The sequence below is a fragment of the Prionailurus bengalensis genome, chromosome D1, assembly GCF_016509475.1.
Source record: "Prionailurus bengalensis isolate Pbe53 chromosome D1, Fcat_Pben_1.1_paternal_pri, whole genome shotgun sequence".
Taxonomy (NCBI): Eukaryota; Metazoa; Chordata; class Mammalia; order Carnivora; family Felidae; genus Prionailurus; species Prionailurus bengalensis.
Window position 1 is genome coordinate 53,621,231 of NC_057346.1, and position 20,214 is coordinate 53,641,444.

The 20,214-nt window shown below is 48.4% G+C and overlaps 1 protein-coding gene across 8 annotated transcripts in view; it reads left to right on the plus strand.

Moving 5' to 3' along the window:
* Window positions 1-20,214, plus strand: part of TENM4 (teneurin transmembrane protein 4) — a 748,341-nt gene that overhangs the window by 581,042 nt on the left and 147,085 nt on the right. For all 8 annotated transcript variants that reach the window (XM_043580116.1, XM_043580117.1, XM_043580115.1 and 5 more), the window contains 2 exons: window positions 15,722-15,823; window positions 17,838-18,032. In XM_043580116.1, coding sequence (XP_043436051.1) covers window positions 15,722-15,823; window positions 17,838-18,032 — 297 coding nt within the window. The remainder of the gene's footprint in view (window positions 1-15,721; window positions 15,824-17,837; window positions 18,033-20,214) is intronic.

The following is a 20,214-nucleotide window of genomic DNA, read 5'->3' on the forward strand; positions in this document are numbered from 1 at the left end:
AATAAATGTCAGCATTAGTGTTAGTCCAAAATTTGCTTTCGTATTTATTGTTTTCACAAGTTACAAGTTGTCCAAGTTTAGGTTTTACCTTTATATACCCAACTCTGTTTACCCTGCTAAAAAAGCAAATCAAAACATATACATTGGTTATACTTTTTTTTTTTTTTTTTTTTTTTTTTTTTTTTTTTAGCAAAGCACAGTGCCGCTCCCTGAGAGAGACGAAGGTGGTGTTCTCTGGGGTCCTTGTCCTTTAAGAGCTTCTCACAACCCAGGAAGACTTAGCACTGATAGCATGGGGGCAGGGGTGTTACCAGTAGTGCAAGGTGAATCGTCATTGTAATTTTGAGAAGGTCAACAATGAGGGTCAGTATAGTGTAGGTGGGCCAAGAAGGCCTAGGGATTTTGTTAGGAAGCAAGGGAAGAGTCACAGAACAAAAATCCAGGAAGAGAAGCTACTTGAAGTGCAGGACAGTGCTGAGGAGAGTGAGAATAAGAGGAGCCAGTTAGGCCCAGTTCTATAGCCACCCAGCTGTGAGACCTTGAGACCATGAGCTTCAGAAGGTTTAAGTGATATAATGGGGGGGCACACCTGCATGCCTGCAGGTCGGCCAAAAGGCAGTAGGCTTCCACACCCCTTTCATTTGTTCTTGGAGTCTGAGTCTCCAAGCAGGAGCACGTGCACTGGCTGAGGGCCTCAAAGTCCTTCGGGAGGGGGGGCGGTGTGGAGTGGAGTCAGAGCCCTAGGCCTAAGCCCGTAGTTCTAGCCAGCCTGGTTGCTGTGGGTCTCAAAAGGCTATTCAGAGAGGAGGGATATTTATAGCGGTGGGCACTTTGATCTGCCCCAAGTACAGCTCCTTTGGGCCTCCGGTTCAAACTGTGGGAAGTTTTAAGTCTCTTTTGCCCCTCATTACTGACATCCACCAGCAGACTGCCCCTCACAGCCTCCATTCTCCTGCTCGTCTTGTCCTGCTGCTCGACCTAATTCTGGGAACACCTGACTTTGAACGTATTCCTTCTCAATGCTCCAAGGGCCCTTTTCTGCATGGAGACTACCTGCCCAGCCCCCAGTGCTGAGCCACAGTGTTTTCCTGGAGGACTCTGAGGTGTCACTTCCCCCTCAGGGCTTTACACATGTATTCAGTGCAGGTGCGTACCTCAAGGGGACCCATCTTTTTGTCACCCGTATGGGACTGTAGGGTCTGAGTGCGGAGGCTGTGACTTCATCCTATCTCAGCTGACCACTTACCAAGCATTTGCTCTTGACCTGACTGTGAACTGAGACCTGGGGCTACTGAGGAGCTTAGACCCCTTGGCCCTCCAAGTGCTAATTGCCCTGGGGAGGCGGGCCCTGCGATAACTCACTACAGGGCACTTTGACTTGAGCTGTCATGAAAGCCTGAGCAGCCTGTGGGGCGGAGTGGGAGCAGTGAAATCAGTTGTCTCCTGTACCTGCGGCATCATAGGTTTTCAATAACTAGATGTTTGGGGGACCCGACAGTTCTTGGCTCTGTAATCTTGAGCAAGCCATTTCCCTTTTCTGAGTCTTCATTTCCTCTGACTGAAAAATAGGGATAGTGATACCTAACTCTTAATGCTGGTGAGCGTTCAGTAATATATGAGATTTGTGTGCTTATCACAGGGCCTAGCACATGGCAGGACGCATTAAAAGATGGTGGTGAGGGCCATTACGATGATTGCCATTGTTACCTTACTGAATGTCTGAATTTATTCTTTTATTATTGAAAACTTGTATCTGCGCTAGAAATCTAAGAAGCTTGGATGGAAGAGAGGTAAATATTCTAGCATGTCTTTGACTTTCAGAGGATGTTTTGGAAGTGCTCTCTGGCCCAGCGTCTTGCTCTTAATTTACTGTCCTGGCTGTTGAGTGTGAAGGCTGGGATTTCCCCAGAGCCTGGGAAGGACAAGAGATTCCACTCAGCCATCATGAATTAAAGCTGCTCTCCCCAAACCTTCCAAACCATCAGATGACCAGAGCAGCGGCCTCCTCAGACCCAAGTGTTCTAGAGAGAACGTGCACCTGCGTCCTCTGGAACACTGGCCAGCCACCAGGCATGGAAGGTGAAGTGATAGAGGCTGATGCAGGCAGAGATACTGTCCCTACAGGTGTAGGACTCAGGACCAAGAGGTCATTTACTCCAGCCCCAGGAGGAGGCCGAAGCCCCAGCAAGGAGAGTCTGTTCCCTGGCAGCGTGGTCATGCTTTGCCTGGTTTCTGCTACATCCTTTGGAAGCCTCAAGACCCAACAAGCCCAGTATCAGCCCCTGCCAACTGAAGAGGGTGCAGCTCGGGCGTCTTCTTGCACGTCTGTGTGCACGTGTGTGCCCTGCCTTCAGCTGCTAGGCCCACGATGAGGTTGTAGTAGTGGATCAGGCCCCGTCAGCAGAACAGCCTGCCCCCCAACCTTTTTGTGCACACAGCCAGGCTTCTCAGGGTGAATGGTAGCAGAGGGAAGAAGCCCAGAGCTGGCCAGTATGAAGGGGCTCATGGGAAATGTCCCCAGGGCATGTCAGCGAGGCTGGACCCTTACAACTCATCTTTCGTAGAAAGGGAATAGTGTTTATAGAATATTCATCCATGCATCGGAGGTCTGAGCTGAAAGGAAAAGGGAATTCAGCAGCCTGAGTACTTCCGTGTGGGCACATTTCTGTGTGCTGCACCACATCACGCAGATGGAAGAAATGTAATCTCTTACACGGACCCAGTTGTGTCTTAATAATGTAAGCCTGTGCTGTATGGAGAGGGCGTTGGGGCAGTAGTTGCTGCTTTCCCAAGCTGAGAGCCTGACTTCTGCTTGTCCTGGTGTCATAAAGTGCACGTACCTGTAGGCACAGCAGACCAGGAGCCCTTGATGGGGGAGAAGTGAGCTGAGGTCAGCCAGGGGACAGCCCGGGGATACTAACATTCTGAGCAGGGTCCACATCCCCTTACCCATAGTCACTCAGTTGCTAATACTGTAAGAACTACTGTGTGTCAGGCATTGTGTAATCACTCCCATTTTACAGGCAAGGAAACTGGGGCACAGAGAGGTGAAGTGACTTGCTCGAGGTCACACAGGATATGGCATAATGGGATGAGAATGCCCAGGGTCTCACTCTAAAGAGTGTACTCTATCTTTTATATCACATGGCCTCTGACTTGGCTTGTCCAACATGGGTTTGCTTTGGTTTGTTGTGACTTGGTCCCATTCTACCTAGCACTGATGAGAAATTTGCTGTAAGCTCCACAAAGTGCTTCGTGTGCATTATCTCAGTTAACCCCCATCCATGCTGTGAGATAAGTGAGTGAGGAATTTGGAGGATTTGAAGACCCTAAATGATTCTCCCAGCGTTGCACAGTCAGTGAGAGAGGTGGAAGTCAGACCCAGGGCTGCTGATTGCATAGCCCACACTCAGTCATGGGTCAGGGAGTTCCAGCCAAGTGAAGTCCAATTATGTAGGACTTATACCAGGCTCCAGCCCTGAGGCACTGAGGGGTTAGAGGCTAAGCATGGGGAGGCAGAGCCTAGCTGACCACACCTGGATTGGTGCTCATGCTCCAGCCTATTAGGCAAGGGGAAGGAGCCAGGGGCCTGGGAAGAGGGATAGCCAGCCACAGGGGCTGTGCTCTAGTGCTCCAGGGACCCTACGGACTCTGATCACTCAAGCATACAGATAGCTGTGCCTCCAAACCTCTCACTGGGCAGAGAGCAGATAGTCCTGGCCTGGGGACCGGCCAGCATGTCATCAAGGGAGACTTCCTCTCTGGGTCTGGCCCAGGCTGTATTACAACCTAGTATAATGGTGGCTCAGAGTCCTGCTGCTGCCAGAGGTTCAGAGGTGGCCAGAAGTTTCCGCAGACTTTTCACAGCAGCAACTGTTTCTCAATTCCTTGCAAGATCTGTAGTTTTCGCCTTTGCCATTTGGGCACTTTCTGCCTAGAGGCTGAGGGAGTGATCTGTCAAGATGGCTACAGCAGCTATAAAATATTTAACTTGAGCATCTAATTACATTACCATGATCTCTAATAGGATTTGGTGTTCAGCAGAAGTCCAACTTGGCCTCTGGCCCAAAGACAGAGACCCACGTTATTATGTTGAGCGTTACCTACTAGATAAATAAGAAAGAAATACTGTTCAAATCATTGTGCAACTGACCGACACGCATTATAGTTATTGTAAAGAAAAATCCACCAGAGTCTGAGAATTTATCCATCTTGTTAATCATTATGTTGTGTTATGTCCTGAAAGAAGTAATTCAAGTCCATAATTCACAGAAGCCATCCTGACAGCTCTTGCTCGAGAAGAGAGCCGGGGCTCTGCAAAGTCATGTTCCCGCCGGTTCCCCAGACACATGGCTCATGCTGCTCGGGGAGAAGAGGGCCGGAGACAGTGTCTAGCTGAATATAGCAGGCCCAGAGGAAGAGAGATGGAAAAAAGCGGCAGCTCTGGAAAAAAACTTATAGAAATGAAATTTGGAGAAAAAAAAAAAGAAATCAACAAGGAAGCAGACCTTCCAGCCCAGCCTGAGGATTTGAGACTTAACACACCAAAGGACGCTAATTCAAGCACAGGTTGCCCTTTGTCACTTGATATTTAACAAGTGTTGAGGGAGTAGCTACTGCAGACAAGGCAGTGTGCCAGTCACCTGGGAGACATGGACAAGATGAGGAATTGGAAATGGATTCCTTCCTCTCGAAGAATTTGCAGTCCTCTAGGGGAAAAGAGCTATACTCATAAATAACAAGACTGCAAGGTAGAAAGCAGTAGGTGATAAGTGAAGGATGGAAGGAAATTGCCATTAGGATTCAGATGAGAGAGAGAGAGAGGGAGAGACCTATCTTGCTAGAAGGAATCCGGGGAGGCTCAAAGGATAGTCAGGACCTGGACACATGTATGAGGTTGGGGAGAGGGCTTTGCAGGTGAGCAGTGGCATAGTCAGGGAGGCTGGAAAAGATGTGTGGGTTCCGGCGGGGGTGGGGTTGGGGTGAGGGTGGGGAGGAATTTGGAAGCAGCACAGAAGCCATGAGGAGGACTTTTGTGGCAAAGAAGTTATTTTGGAAAGAGAAGTTACAGCTTTAAACTCCTGGTTCAGAGATTTGGGCTTTCTCCTCTCTAATGTTCCCTGAGGTATAATTCTTGAGAATATTTTGCGTTATACATAGACTCAATTTCAAAACTTACGTGTTTATTTTAGTGAGCTGGAAAAATATAATTAGGTACATCAAACTATTGTTTCAAATTTCTCTTTTAAAACATTCAAGAAAATAAATGAGCCAAAAATACTAAGTGAATAATAGGACAGATAGCATGTGTCTATGACAACAGCATAAAGTCAGTACCTTTATATAAATGACATTTAGAAACACCATTCCAGGCTGGAGTCCTACATTCCAATGTCTCGGGGGTCAAGCAGGTGCCCACAGTATAGGGGCCTCTCCTAAATGAGAAGAGATTGTTGCCATGCTGGATCTTCCAATTTTTCAAGAAAAGCCACCACGAAGGTTTCTTTTGTTTTTTGTTTTTTATTTGAGAGAGAGAGAGTGAGCAGGGAGGGGATGAGAGAGAGGTAGGGAGAGAATCAAGCAGGCTCCACGCCGTCAGCATAGAGCCCAGTGTGGGACTCAAACCCACAAACCTTGAGATCATGACCTGAGCCAAAACCAAGAGTTGGATGCTCAACCGACTGAGCCACCCAGGCAGGTGCCCTGCCACCATGAAGATTTTTTAATGAGCTCTCCTTGTTTAGAAATCCTGGCCACCGATTCAAAATTTTTAAACACTGTGCAAACAAAAGCCTCCAATTTGTGGTATCTACTCTGGATGCTGAGGAGCATTGGCCTTGTCAGTGGCCTGAAGACACTCAGTTTCAGAATGACAGCCCAGGCCTGCAGGTATAGAGCAGACTGAGAGGGATAAGGCTGTAGGCAGACATGCACTCACAATGCTAACACACTGGTCCAGGCCAGAGATAATGTGGCCCAGACATTTCTTTCCATTTTCCAGGTGAAGTCCTGGCCGTCATGGGAGTTCTTTTCTTTTCTTTTCTTTTCTTTTCTTTTCTTTTCTTTTCTTTTCTTTTCTTTTCTTTTCTTTTCTTTTCCTTTATTTTCTTTTCTATTCTTTTCCTTTCTTTTTTATGAAACAGAGAGAGAGAGAGAGAGAGAGAGAGAGAGAGAGAGAGAGAAGGAACACAAGCAGGGGAGGGGCAGAGAGAGAGAACCCCAAGCAGGCTCTGCTCTGCCCTATCAGTGCAGAACCCGATGCAGGACTTGAACCCACGAACTGTGAAATCAAGATCTGAGCCGAAGTCAAGAGTTAGACACTTAACCGACTGAGCCACCCAGGCATCCCTGTCATGGGAGTTTCCTAACCTGCGGGGCTCTAGGTCATCTACATAGCTCTGTATGTTTTCAAACCAGACCATGCTGACCTGGTTTTCTACGTAGCTCATGAGCAGTATTGAGTTTGGCGACAAGCCTGGGTAAATGATTGGAGAATAATTAGCAGCTCCCCCCACCCCACCTCCTCAGAGCCTGTTTCTGTTCCCCCATTGTCTGTCATCACAGAATAATTCATCACAAAGTGATGTTCGTTAGATGGAACTCTCTAGCCAGCAGCTGAGTAGAGCTTTTAAAAACCTGGTTTCTTAAATAATTTGTTCTAAAGACAGACTTGACATGAAGTTGGCATGATGATCAGCAGGTCGCTGCGTGGGAGCAGCAAAGATGATTATTCTGGCTCTGGCTCTGGCTCTGGCTCGACCCCCATCTTGCCCAGAACTGCTTTGCATTTCAAAAGGCTGTCTGTTCTTCAAGAGCTATTCAAATACTACCTCCTGGAGGACCCGGCCCTCCTCTTTGGAAGTGGTCCACAAGTTATGGCATTCTTGCATAGTTTAGATCTTTCTGTCCCCTCCGGCTTGTTTTGATAGACCTGTGGGTAAAGTCTCAGCCTTTCTTCCAGACCGGTGCTTCTCAAAGTGATACCCAGGGTACCCAAGGGCATCAGCATCACTTGGGACCCTACCCCAGGCCTGTGAAATCAGAAACTCTGGAGGTAGGGCCTAGCAATCCAGCCCTTCAGCTGACTGACACAGGCTAAAGGTTTATAATCACTGACACTATACTGGGGACAGGAGCAAAGCAGCATTTCCTGAGCACCTCATGTGTGCCAGGGTGTGTCCATATATATATATATATATATATATATATATATGTATGCGTGCACTATGTACATATACACAGACTCATACATGGGTAGTGGTTTTCTTTAATCTTCACGACAGTTGTGTAAGGCAAGCAGCTTTCTCATTTCATAGACGAGTAAGCTGAGACTTCAGACAGCACGTTCCCTGGGTGCATGTTCGTTCAGATCCTAGAGAGTGGGTCTCTGATTGGCCCAGATCCTCTGCACACCAGGCCACATCAGAGCGTGCTAGTCAGCCGGTGCACAGAGTCCATTTGGGTCAGGTGCTCATCCCAGCCCAGTCAGCTGTGGCCAGTGAGGAGGTGGCGTCCCCTGGGCCGCTTGGGCCTGCTGCTTAGGCAGGAGCTGTGGGCAGAGCATCACACGTCCGAAGGAGCGGCCGGTGGAGGATTGGTAGATCTACAAGGGAAGGAATTGTGTCTCCAAACATGTGAGCACGCACCTCTCCTTTGAAGCCCTTCTCGAACAGCATAGCACTTGTGAGCCTCATCAGCACATCTTGAGTGTCTCAGTGGCCTCTCTGGCATATGCTCGTGGGGCATGGTAGGAGACCACATGTGCAGCATTCTCCAGGCAAGGCAGCGGAACCAGAGCCAACAGTGGAGCCTCTGACACCTGGGAGAGCAGTCACCAACAGCCCCGGGAACAGAGTGGGGGCTCCCAGCCTGAGGCCTCCTCTCCAGCCTTGTCTTGAGGACTCGGCCTTGCTGCCCGTCTCACAGCCTGAGGATAACATGATGTTCACTAGCCGTTATCCGCAGACTCGGAAGGAAGGTGTAAAAAGTCAAAGTCAGTCCTTAAGTGAGCAAGCCTCCTTTTCTCCTCTCAAACCCCAAACATGAGGGGCGTCTGGGTGGCTCAGTCGGTTAAGTGGCCAACCTCGGCTCAGGTCATGATCTTGCAGTCTGTGAGTTTGAGCCCCGCGTCGGGCTCTGTGCTGATAGCTTGGAGCCTGGGGCCTGCTTCTGTTTCTGTGTCTCCCTCTCTCTCTGCCCCTCCCCCATTCAAAAATGAATAAATGTTAAAAAACATTTTCAAATCCCAAACATGATGATTTTCATCATGTTTCAGCTCTTTCATCTGTTTGTGTAGCTAACGACTGACAATTTGGGTTGATTCATTAGATCACAGAGTGTTAGATCTGAAAGATCACCCAAGCCATCCACTTCACTGGAACACTTCCTGAGCCAGACTGGATGCTTGGGAAATATTTGCTGAATGAATTTAATTTCGCAGATGAAAAGAAAGACCCTGAGAGAGGAAGGGATCTGGCCAGCGTCACCTAACACGCTGGGGGCAGGAGTAGGCCTAGAACCCAAGTGTCTCAATATAGTCCAGGCCTGTTCCCTCACACGTGACTTGTAGCTTCAGAAGATTTCAAGCTTAGATGATGCGATACAACTTATATTGAATCCCCCTGCGGTATCTCTGCCAGCCATCAGTTTGCCCTCTCTTTGAATACATCCAGTAACTGAAAATGTATGGTCTTATAGGTCACCTAGTCCATTCATTTCATCACTCAGCCAACATACATTCATTTAACGCCTGCCGTGAGCCAAGGATGTTACTGTTTACTGAAGATTCAGAAACGAATGACATTCCCTGCCCTCAAGAAGAATACAGTATTTGGGTGCATCCATACAACTTAATAGACTATAATCCAACATAGTAAATTGTATCCTGCTCTGACTTGTACAGAACTCTTTCTTCTTTGGAGCTAAGCCCATTTCCCAAGGACTATATAGTCCTTACTCATTGGACCTAATCAACCTCATTTAGGGCCACAAAACAAAAGTCCAATCCTTGTTTTACATAATAGCCCTTCAGATATTTTTAAACAGAGGTCATGCCCCCAGAGTAAGCTAAATTCCCAATCCCTTCAGGAATTCTTTATTTGAAATGTGTGTTCAAGTTCTCTTATCCTTGTCTTCATGGCTCTTCAGTAAACCTGCTCAAGCTCATCTTATCTGTCTCTTAAATGTGGTTCCTGGACGTGAACTACTGAACTCCAGATACAGTCTGAGAGTGCAACACAGAGTTGCACTTCTTATCAGCCCCTTTCTTCTAGGCAGTGCACATCTAAACCTGTAGGGCAAAGAAACAGTGGCTTTGTTTGCCAACTACTAGCCATTCTCTGGAGTCTGACCGTCATCCCATGCCTCCTGCCCTCTTTCCTCCATTCTCCTCTTTGTATTTCGGTCCATTTCTCAACACAATGAATATTACTGAGTACTGGCTATGTGTGTGTAGCACACAGCAGACTCTTTGGAGAACCAAATGTGATGCTTGTCTTCAAGGAGCTCATAGTCTTACTGGAGAAATTCTATTTGCCCCCAAAGAAATAATTAACAAAGAACCGACACTTAATGTAGTCAAGGGAATAATCATTTTTCCTAGACCCCTCCTTAGAGCTGCTCTTAAGAGTGGTTGGTAAACTTCTGGGTCTGATCGAAAACAGACCTCCCAGTTAACATACCAGTGCAGAACTGGCTTCAAGCCCAGGCTGTCAGGGGCTTTGTCAGATTTTTGTCATTGCATTGACCTCGACTGTTGCAGACTGGAGGCCTTTGAATCCCATCATCTGCACAGATCACTGGGGCACCTACAGGGACTGACACCTCACAGGCCATGGAACAGCTTTCCAGCACCTGGCACCTTCCCAGTGCCAATCTAGAGTGCACAGGGAGAAAAGTTCTTTCAGATGTTGGCACGAGTCTGCCTGTGTTTGGGCTTCTGGGAGACAACAGGTTTAATTTGTTTTGATAGTGCTTTTCCCCAGGAGGAAATCTACCCAACCGCCCTGCCTTCTTCACATTCAACACCATGCTTGTTTGTTTTCCTGTTTTACCATGGGGAGTTTCTGTGTGTTTTATGCGTGTGTGTGTGTGTGTGTGTGTGTGTGTGTGTGTATATGTTTACCTCCCAAAGCCCACATTGCCTTGCTTGGATTCGTTAGACCAGGTTAGTATATTGCTTCGGTTCATAAATGGAAGGCTTGTGTGACCCTTCTTTAAAACCAAAGTGTCCACTCTACCAAGTCCTGAGCAAACCTCTTTACATGCCCAGTGTTACAGTATTAGCTCTTCAAAATAGCTCTCTTAGGTGGCTGTTACTAACCCATTTCACAGATGGGGAAACCGATATTTAGAGACGACTTGTCCAAAAGGCACATAGCCAGCCAGAGGCAGCCTGGCTCCAGAGCCCATACTCTGCTTCAGATCGTCTATCACAAACTCGGCCTCTTTGGCTTCAGACAGAGCTTGGTTCTCCTACCAGATTTGCCCTTACAGCTAGCCATGTGACCTTGAGGAAGTGACTGCAGCTCACAGTCTCCATCTGAGAGGTGTAAGTGTGTAAAATGATGGCAAAGGTACTATTTCTCGTAATTATTATGAAGAATAAATTAAAATCTGTGATACACCTTTCATGGTTCCATTTGAGGGAATGAGAGGATCTCTCTTAGAGTCTTTCCTCAACCTTGAGTTGCTGTGGAATTAAATCCTAGCTATGCTGTCTGGTTTGTCTTCCTTTCTTTTCCTGGTTGCCCATAATAAACCCAATCCCCTTTCAGAATCAAGGAAGATGTAATAGATGTAACCTAAAGTATAAATTTCAGGAGCTGCGGTCAAGGCCTTGTACCCAGTCATCCCGTTGGCTGTCCCAGAGTCCAAGTTCCTGGCTCTTGCTGGAAGCATTAGCATCTGTCCTCCTACAGAGAAGCCAAAAGGAAGAAGCAAAGGATGGATCCAATAGGTCTACCAATAGGTAGACTTTGGTCTTTCGAGCTGCTGCTCCCAAAGAAATGCCGACATGCACACTTACAACTTAAGGAGAGATGAGAGAAGCGGTGGAAGGAGTTGCTTCTGTTGGCTGAACACATCACAGGGGACCAAGAGACAGAGGAGGGGCTGGGAGCGAGGGATACATACTGGATGAGCAGAAAAGAGGGACTGAGGATGGCCAGTGAGCTCCAGCCTCACTCACAGCGGATTCTGTCTGTCTTTGCTGCTGGAATCCATAAGCAGGCTCCTGTGACCCTGGAGGTTTGCCTGACCAGACCAGGGCCTGAAGCAGGTGCGCTCACACCCTGGTGGGCTCGTGGAGGAGAAAGGCCTCCTTTCCTCCTCTGGTGTGACTGCCCCTGTGAACTAGTATTCCTCTCCCTGGTGGGATTTCCTCTGTGGTTTCTCCCTGTTTCCTACAAAAGGAGGCTTTGGGATCCCAAAAAAGGAAAGCAGAAGGGCGCCTGAGTGGCATAGTCAGTTAAATGTCCAACTTCAGCTCAGGTCGTGATCTCATGGATCTCAAGCTCCGCATCAGGCTCTGTGCTGACAGCTCAGATCCTGGAGCCTACTTTGGAATCTGTGACTCCTTCTTTCTCCACCCCTCTCTGGCTCGTGCTATGTCTCTCTCTGTCTCTCAAAAAGTAGATGTTAAAAAAAAATTTTTTTTTTTAAAAGGAAAGCAGAAGGTGGAAAATGAAGTCAGGCTTTCCTGGACATCAACCCCAGACCAGGAGGACATATTTATCAACTCTGCTCCTCTTTCACCCTGACGCAGCAATGCTAATGATTTGGGTCTGGAAAAGGGTAGTGAGCAGACAAAGGGAGGCACTGTAATGGGTTCACTGAGGCTTCTATGGTTTCCACATCTCCTCTAGGAAAAAGAGTTGCCTTCTCTTCCTTCTGCAGACACCCCTTTGTATTTCGAAAAATATTTTGTACAACATCCAGAGAACACACCCACTCACACCACTCACAACACACATCCAGAGAATGAGCTAAGGAAACACTTAAACTTTACAGTCCAATATTTGTGGAAGAAAAACAAGTTCCTGAAAATTAAATCTCCTAGCAGGACCCACTGTTGTGATAGAGAAACAAAAGCGAGGGGAAAAGGCCCCCATTTTCCAACATACCATACACCCTGATTATGAAAGTCAGTTATTCACAGGCAGCTAAATTTTTAATTCCGATCTGAGCAGTCTAAAGGTACACCTTCTGCTAAATGAAGGCAGCTGAAGTTTGAACATGAGCAAAGCAGGAAGGAACTATAAGGGGAAGAAATTCACCAAACACTAATTGGAAACATAACATGTATGCAATAAAGTTCACACTTCTCCTGAGCCAATGAGTGTCACTTCTGCCCTAATGTTTAGTATAGAGATATCTGGTTAGTGGAGACTCATTTGTGGGGTAGTTGAAAGCCTTCCAAGTGGAAGAAAAACTATAGACCTAAACATTTCGTCCAAAGGAAATATTCTCTAAATGTCTCCCTTCCACTTCCTCGTTGCTGTCGTAAAATTATTCCATGTCTCTTAAAACTTCTGCCTCCCCTGACACCAACAGCCTGGGGCAAATTTCGAAGGAAACAGGCTTCTATTCTGTCAGATTCAGCAAACAACACTATACTCAGTCACGGAAAATGTATTTTCCTCACCATTTCACTATGAAGGCTTTTTGGCAGATGATTAACAGGTTTGTATCTCGCAGACTTCATAAATCAAAATCTAGACAGTGTGTAACACTTATCTGCAATTGATCTTGTTAAAAATGCAACTGGTAACTGTGGCAGTTTATTAAGAGGCATATTTTATACCCCTGGGTTTGAGAAGGACTGAACCAGAGAGTTTTAGAGCTAAGGGGGCTCTCTGAGATCATCCGGTTGAATTCTCTCAGTGGTAACAACAACGTAGACTACGTGGAGTTTCAATAGGGGTGAATAACTTACCTTCAGTCCTGGGAGTAACTTAGCCTTTTCAAGAAATCAGGAAGGCTTGTCAGGAGAGGTGACATTTGAGCTGGATTTGAAAGGACTAGGAGTTGCCACGCAGGGAAGCAAAAGAGGAACAAGTGGAAGGATGAGGAAACAGGTGCCGAAAGATCAAGTGACACGGCCAAGGTCCCACGGCCATTCGGTAGCAGAGCAGGACCCGGAAGCCAGGCCTCCTGCTTCTGCCCTGTGCCCCTCCTGCAGTGCCATGGGTGGAACCCACCCTCCCTTGTTGTACTGTCAACCAGTAGCTTCAGGTGAAAATAATCTGGCTGTAAACTTTACTCACAATTCTTATTTTTAAAAGCATCTTCAGAATGAAAGTTCCCAAGTCATTCTCTGTAAAGACACTTATAACCTTAAGGCAGTAGGAACGTGGATTCTTCCAGGCAAAGTCAACAGAGAGCAGAGGTGCCCAGGGCCCTGGCTTGTGAGCCTCGCTCTGCCGGGACCCGGACTACCTTGTGCTGCAGTGAGTCCAGGCAGACTGGACCTTCTTGTTCTTAGCACTGCCCTTGTTAGCAGGGGGACATCGAGGGAATGGGATTTCCTACCCATTCACCAAAGGAACTACCCATTTGAACTCTTTTGCCAAACGTTTTTAAGTAGTTTGCAAGTTAATAATGGCAAACAGTTGGGAAGAGACCTGTCTGGGAAATGTACCACGCTAGGAGCTCCTCACCATCCCCCAACTTTTTCCCTAACCTATCCATATTTGGGTCATTCCTCAAGCCCACCTCCTCTGGGAAGCCTTCCCTGTCCTGGTTTTGTTCAATCAATTCCCACTGCATTGGCCCTAAGTGCTTTGTCACATTTAAGGGTTCCTTGTCTGGATGTCTTTTCTGCACAGTTGCTCTCTTATGAATTGTAGACTCATAAAATTTTAGAACAGGGGGTAGTGCTAGGGGTCATCTCTGCCTTCACCTGCATTTCACATATGAAGGAGGTGAGGCCCAGAGAGGGGAAGGAAGTTGTTTTAGGCTCCCCAGCATGGTACTGGAAGAATGGACCCCAGAACCAGGTCTCTGTACCTCCAGGCAAAGCTGCTTCCATGCCCTGTACTGCTGCCTGGGTGACAACTGTCCTCTCGTTCTCCCAGTTAGGCTGCAGATTTCCTGTGGGCAAGACTCACGTCTTTTAGGCTAACATCTCATTTAACAGAGGCCTTAGTCTTGGCTTCATGACTTGTAGCTGTGAGCTAAGACAACAGGCTGAAACCCTTAACTCTGTCCCACCTTACCCTTCCTCTGCTTTCTATTCTGACTCACTCTGAGACCTTGGTTGAGTCACTGCCTTTCCTCTGGGTCTCAGTTTCCTTCAGTGTTAAATGAGAGCATTAGGCTGTGGTCTCTTGGATCCCTTTAAGCCCTGAAATTTCTGGAGTTTACTGCCTTCTAGCGGGGATCCTTTGCTGTCTTCAGGACTGGCCTCGCTGTGCCATAAATCTGTCACCTCGTTCATCCCCCGGGCTCCTGCTGTGGAGTGAGTTCCTTCAAGGCCCAGATAGCACAGTCTCATTGAAGAAGACCAGGCCTGGAGTCCTGGGTTCAAATCCCGCCTCCAGGACTCAGTGGCTTTGTGGTTCTCAGCAGGTTACTTCATCTTTCTCTGGGCCTCCTCTTTTTTCTTTTTTTTAATAGGAATAACAATACACGCTTGCAGATTTGGTGACAGTGAAATGATGAGCTTTGTGGAAATACATGACACAAAGAAGATATTCAGTATATAGTGGCTTCTTTCCTTTATTCCACATCCAGCATTATTGAGAAATAGGCTGTTCCAAATACACAGATTTTCTAGGTTAAAAGACCAGACTACCTGATGCTACAAAACGTTGACTATTTTTTTTGCTAAAACCCTTTTGAAATAAATGCCATATTCCTTTGTCACGTCACACAGAGTATACTAAAAGTAGTAGGAAGAGTTTGAGAAAATCCCATCCCTGCAAAAGGTGGGCATGACAGCATACGCCAGGGATGCAGGGACAGCAGAGGGAAGACAAGAGAAAACCCCTGTGCCTTTTGAAAGAACTTGGATTTTTTTTTTTTTTTTTTTTTTTTTTTGGTCTCAATAAATGGGAAGCCATTCTGAAGGGTTTTAAGTAGGAGAGTGGCAGGATCAGATTGGTTTTCCGGAGATCACTCAGACTGCTGGGTGGTGACTGTGTGGGGTGGGGAGCAAGAGAGGAAACAGGAGACCAGCCAGGAGGCCGTTGTGTTAGCCCTGGGGAAGACAGTGTGCACCCAGACCGATAGGTGAGCTATCTGAGACGGGAAGAGACAGGTTTGCAAATGCCAGGAGCTTTATGAAAAAAAAGAAGAAGAAGAAAGTGAATGGAATATCAGCCCTTTAAGAGGAAAATGTAAAGCACAGCAAAGCATAAAGAAGACCGCAAGGACTTCCCGATGATACCCCAGCATCCACAGATAAGCACCACGAACAGCTTGCACTGTCGTCCCCAGTGTTTTCAGCTGAAGAATTTCTTACGCGTTTGTAGATACAAACTTGATATATAAAAACTTGGTGGCGGCAGACGTTTTCCAGAACACGTCTCTTAGTGTCATTTGAGATGCAATAAGAGTAAAACCAACATACGTCATTTTTAACTCTGTTGGTTCTTTTCAGCAACTGGGCCAGAAGAGCTAGAACGTGTGGGCCCTGGTTCACCTGAGGTTTTGATACGCAGGCCCTCGGTCTGGGTAAAAAAGTTTCTCTTTTCAACTCTCTCCCTCTCTCCCCCTCCAGAGTCGGTGGATAACTGCCCCAGCAACTGCTATGGCAACGGCGACTGCATCTCTGGGACCTGCCACTGCTTCTTGGGCTTCCTGGGCCCGGACTGTGGCAGAGGTGAGACCTGTGTGTGCGTGTGTGCATGTGAGGCCCGCTCCCTTGGCCCCGTGGGGGGCTCACATCCTGCTTCTCGGAGAAAGCGCAGGACCCCAGACTACCTCCTGCCTCCCACAAAAAGGACCCCCCAGAGCCATTCTTTGGAAGCTCCAAGGGCAGGGGGTCTGCCAGCAGAGCTAAGGCCACATCAGCCCCATTGTCCACAAGGACATGACTGGAGAGCTCAGGAGGGCCAGCCTTTACAAGGGCAGGTACAGTGAACCTCCCGTCTGCTGCGGGGGCAGGGGAAGTGACAGTGAGGGTCTTTCAAAAAAGTTGATTTCCCTTTTGAGGAGTGATCAGCCTTTGCCAAGTGTCTTTGGTGGTTTTTTTTTGGGGGGGGGGGACTTGTTTCACTTGTTTTTTGATTATTGAAGTATGGTCGACACGCACCAAGTGTCTTTTCTTTGCTGTTCACTCTGGCCTTGTGGCAGGGCCTGCATTAGTGCTCCATTGTTGCCAGATTCTTTGCAGGGACCACCGAGGGGAGAGACTCAGGAGGGAAGGATGCTTTTCTCCACACAGGACCCTAATGTTGCCTCATACTTGGGCACATACAGCCCTACTAACATGGCTTAAAGGCTGCCCATGATACACCCTGTGCACTTGGCCTCTGTTCCTGTTCTCAGAAGAATAAATGTGGCAAAGGCCAAAGGAGCTCTGTAGTCCTGAGGCTTTGGCGGTCCTCTGGGGAAACTAACACAGCTCCTTCCTCTGGGCTTCTCACCTCTTCACTCATTCAGCAGGCATTTGCTTAGTGCCCTCTAGGGCCTGTTCCTGTGCAAGGTGCTGGGGTTAGAGCACTGAGCAAGCCCCAGTCCCAGGAGCTCTCAGTCTGGTCGAGGAGACAGACGAGTAAGTAGACGATGACAAAGCCATCATTAGTAAGTAAAACATGCTAGAGCAAGGTTAAATTGGGGAGCACCCATTAGCTGTCTCAGCTTGGACACCATAAGGACCAGAAAAGGCCCCCCAGGTGGGGTGCCATTGGAACCTGGACCTGATGCTTGAATAGTTGTTCATCAGAGGAAGGCAGAGATGGTTCTTCACCGTGCCCTACAAATAACAATACAGCATGATGCTGTTTGGGGGATTCTTCTTATCCTTCCTGATGTGGAAGACACTCTGTTTGAGACAGCAGAGCTGCAGCGCTGAGGAACCACAGTGATTACCTGATCAGTGCCTGTAAAAGGAAAGAAGCAAGGCGGGGACCAGCGGAGGGTGGTGCAGAGAGAAGAGATGAGTCATTCCTTCTAACAAGAATTACTGTCTCATCCCATATGCACTTAAAGTTAAGAGTCACATATAAAACAGCCTTATTGCATCTTGGTAAGGCTGGTAGGTACTTACAGCACAATGCAGTATAATTTGTTTTTATATAGTGTCCTTCATACAGATGATCACAAAACACTTGACGCTAAGAGGCAGAATGGAAAGATAATAGTTTAGAGAGCCAAGCTGGGCTCAGCTATTCTCTTGTGGGGTGTGTGGGGCTCAGGTGGAGCCTGAAAGGCAAGAAAAGCTGAGATTGACTGGGTTGGAGAGACAGTAGGTGGTGCTGTAGGTAGGGGGGCAGGGAGCAAAATGGAATGCTGTCAGGAGGGTGCTGGAGGAGAGACTGGGTCAGGTGGGAGGCCTAGCTGCTGTCTTTCCCGGTAAGACCAAGAAACAGATGGAAGCTTCCTGCATAAGGGTCCTGGTGACCACCGTGCTGCACAAGTAGTATGCGGGGATGGAGGAAAGCGGTGGTCACCGGGCACTAGCTCCCCCAGGCCCTGCACTGCACACCTTTGCCTACAGTTCCGGATGTGTTTAAATTACAGTGAAACAAAGCAAGAGACAAGGACAGATGGGAATTGTAGCAAAGCACTTGAGGCTCTTGGTCAAGCCTCCAGGCCGAAGGGAGAAAGGAACAAAGGCAGGTGGGGTATGCAGGGTGCTGATTCATGCCAGACTTCCTGTGCTGTCTCCCCAGCCTCCTGCCCCGTGCTGTGCAGTGGGAACGGCCAGTACATGAAGGGCAGGTGCCTGTGCCACAGCGGCTGGAAGGGCGCCGAGTGCGACGTGCCCACCAACCAGTGTATCGACGTGGCCTGCAGCAACCACGGCACCTGCATCATGGGCACCTGCATCTGCAACCCTGGCTACAAGGGCGAGAGCTGCGAGGAAGGTAGGATGGCGGGCGGGCGGCCCAGCACCTTGCTCCAGACAGAGGTCAGCGCACAGCGCGGGGAGGGCCTTCAGGGAGCAGAGGAGAGCTCCCGGACAGCCCTGGGACCACACCCCAAGCCAGGCCCCCATCAGCAGCAGGAATTAACCACACAGAAGAGGACGGGCAAATCAGAGTCCTAGGCAGCGAAAGGAAGAGAAGTGTCCTATGTGGAGCCCGTCCTATACACAAGGCTCTGTCCTAGAAGCCTTCTGTCATTTAACCTCAAACCCAACAGGGTAGGGTAATATCTCTGTTTTATACTTAGGGGAACCGAGACTCAGAGAGTCAGATGACCTGCCCAGGGTCACACAGCTGGTAGGTGGCAAAGCTGGGTTTGAGCCCAGTGTTTCTGGTCCCTCAGCCCAGGTTCTTTCTCCTCCCCTTTAAGCTCATGTGCTCCGCATATCCGTTAGAGGCCTTCACACTCTGCCTTCTGTTAGCCCAGGCGTGTGTTGTATGGCTCGTAGATGCTCGTGAGTATGTCTCTTTCCTCCATAAAGTAAACTATGATCGTGTAGTGGAGGCTAGACAGTGAGCTGTCGCTTTAACAGTGTTGCCATTACTTTCCCAGGCAGTCTAACTTGGTGAGGTAAGTGAGCATTTTCGTTTCACAAATGAAGATCCCGGGGCCCAGGGAGAGGCAGTGGCAGGCCCATGGTCATGGAGCTCACCAGGGGTGGGCCCATCCATGGCCATGGAGCTAACTGGTGGCAGACCCAGTGTCATGGAGCTAACTGATGGTGGGCCTGTGGTCATGGAACTAACCGGTGGCTGGGCTGGGACCCACCCCATGTCTTACTACTTCAGAGCCCTCTTTCTTTTTTACTGCATGGGATTTCTAGATGAGAGGGGTCTTATTCACAAGCAATATAGGGTGGCTTGTAAAAGCACACGCTCTGGAACCAGATGTAGGTTTGAGTGCCGGCTGTGCCACAAACTAGCCTCACTTCCCTCATCAACAAAATGGGAATTCCTTCCTCAGAGGGCCATCATAAGGATTGAATTAAATGACCCATGTAAAGCACTTAGCTCAGTGTCTGACACATAATAAATGCCCCGTTAAATGTTAGCTCTTATATTGTTAGTATTATTCTGGGGACAGTTGAAGCACATTTCCTGTTTCACCCCACTCACTTTATCCAAGGTCTTTTGGAAACGGGGGGATGTCGCTGTTGAAACTGGTGGACAAAGCTAACGGCCCTCACTCCCACTGCCTGCCATCTAGGGCGCTGGCATCTTCTTCCGTGGATGGAGGAGGCTCCAAGGAGAGCTGGCCTTCTAACCCATTTGGGATTTAACACACAGGCCCCTCTCAAAGTATCATTTCTCTTAAAAAAAGAAGCAAGCAAAGGAGAGCCGATAGAAGGGCCCACTTTAAAGGAGCAGGGAACAGGAAGGGATTAGTGTCTGAAAAGCAGTGCCTCTTGGAGACAGGCTGCCTGTAAACCCCAAGTGTGCCTGGGGGTCCCGATTCAGACCTATTAACTTGGATTGGGGATTACTTTGGGCCGTCTGAGAGAGGAGGAGCGCCAGCCTCAGGAACAAAGCAACTTCACTTTCTCGTCCTGACAACGGTGACCTTCATCGGCTTTCCCTTCTCATTTTAGCCACTTGAGGCGAAGACCCCGAGAAGAAAAGAAAAACAAAGAGATTTCTCTTGAGGCTGTGGGGCCGCCCCCCTCCCCCAACCCCACCGTGTTAGGTGGGCCAAGGAGGCAGACCGTCCTCCGGCTCAGCTGGCACTGGGCAGTGCCCCAGCGGGCAGGGTTACTTACAAAGAGGGAAAAAAGGTTGTTAAGCTCTTTGATGTACGTGATCTATTCGAAAAGAAGCGTTTTCACTCCTTTCTTTCCTGAGGAGGGCCATCTGGTACTGATTCCCTTTATTATTTCTGTTTCTCTGCTGAAGCGTCATTGCAGCGTCCTTGTGTTTATAATGGGGGCTTCTCGGGGTCTTCCCTGCCCTTCCCCCCCTGCCCCCCACTCCCCGCTGCTCTCTCTCCTCCTCCCTTTCACTGTGTTTATAAAACATCAGCTAACAAGTTTATTTTCTCCCCTCTCTCCTCCTTCTGAGGTTTATTGCCCCCTATTTTTTTTAAAACCGCACCGACAGGACGCTTGGAGGGAGTCGGGGGAGGGGC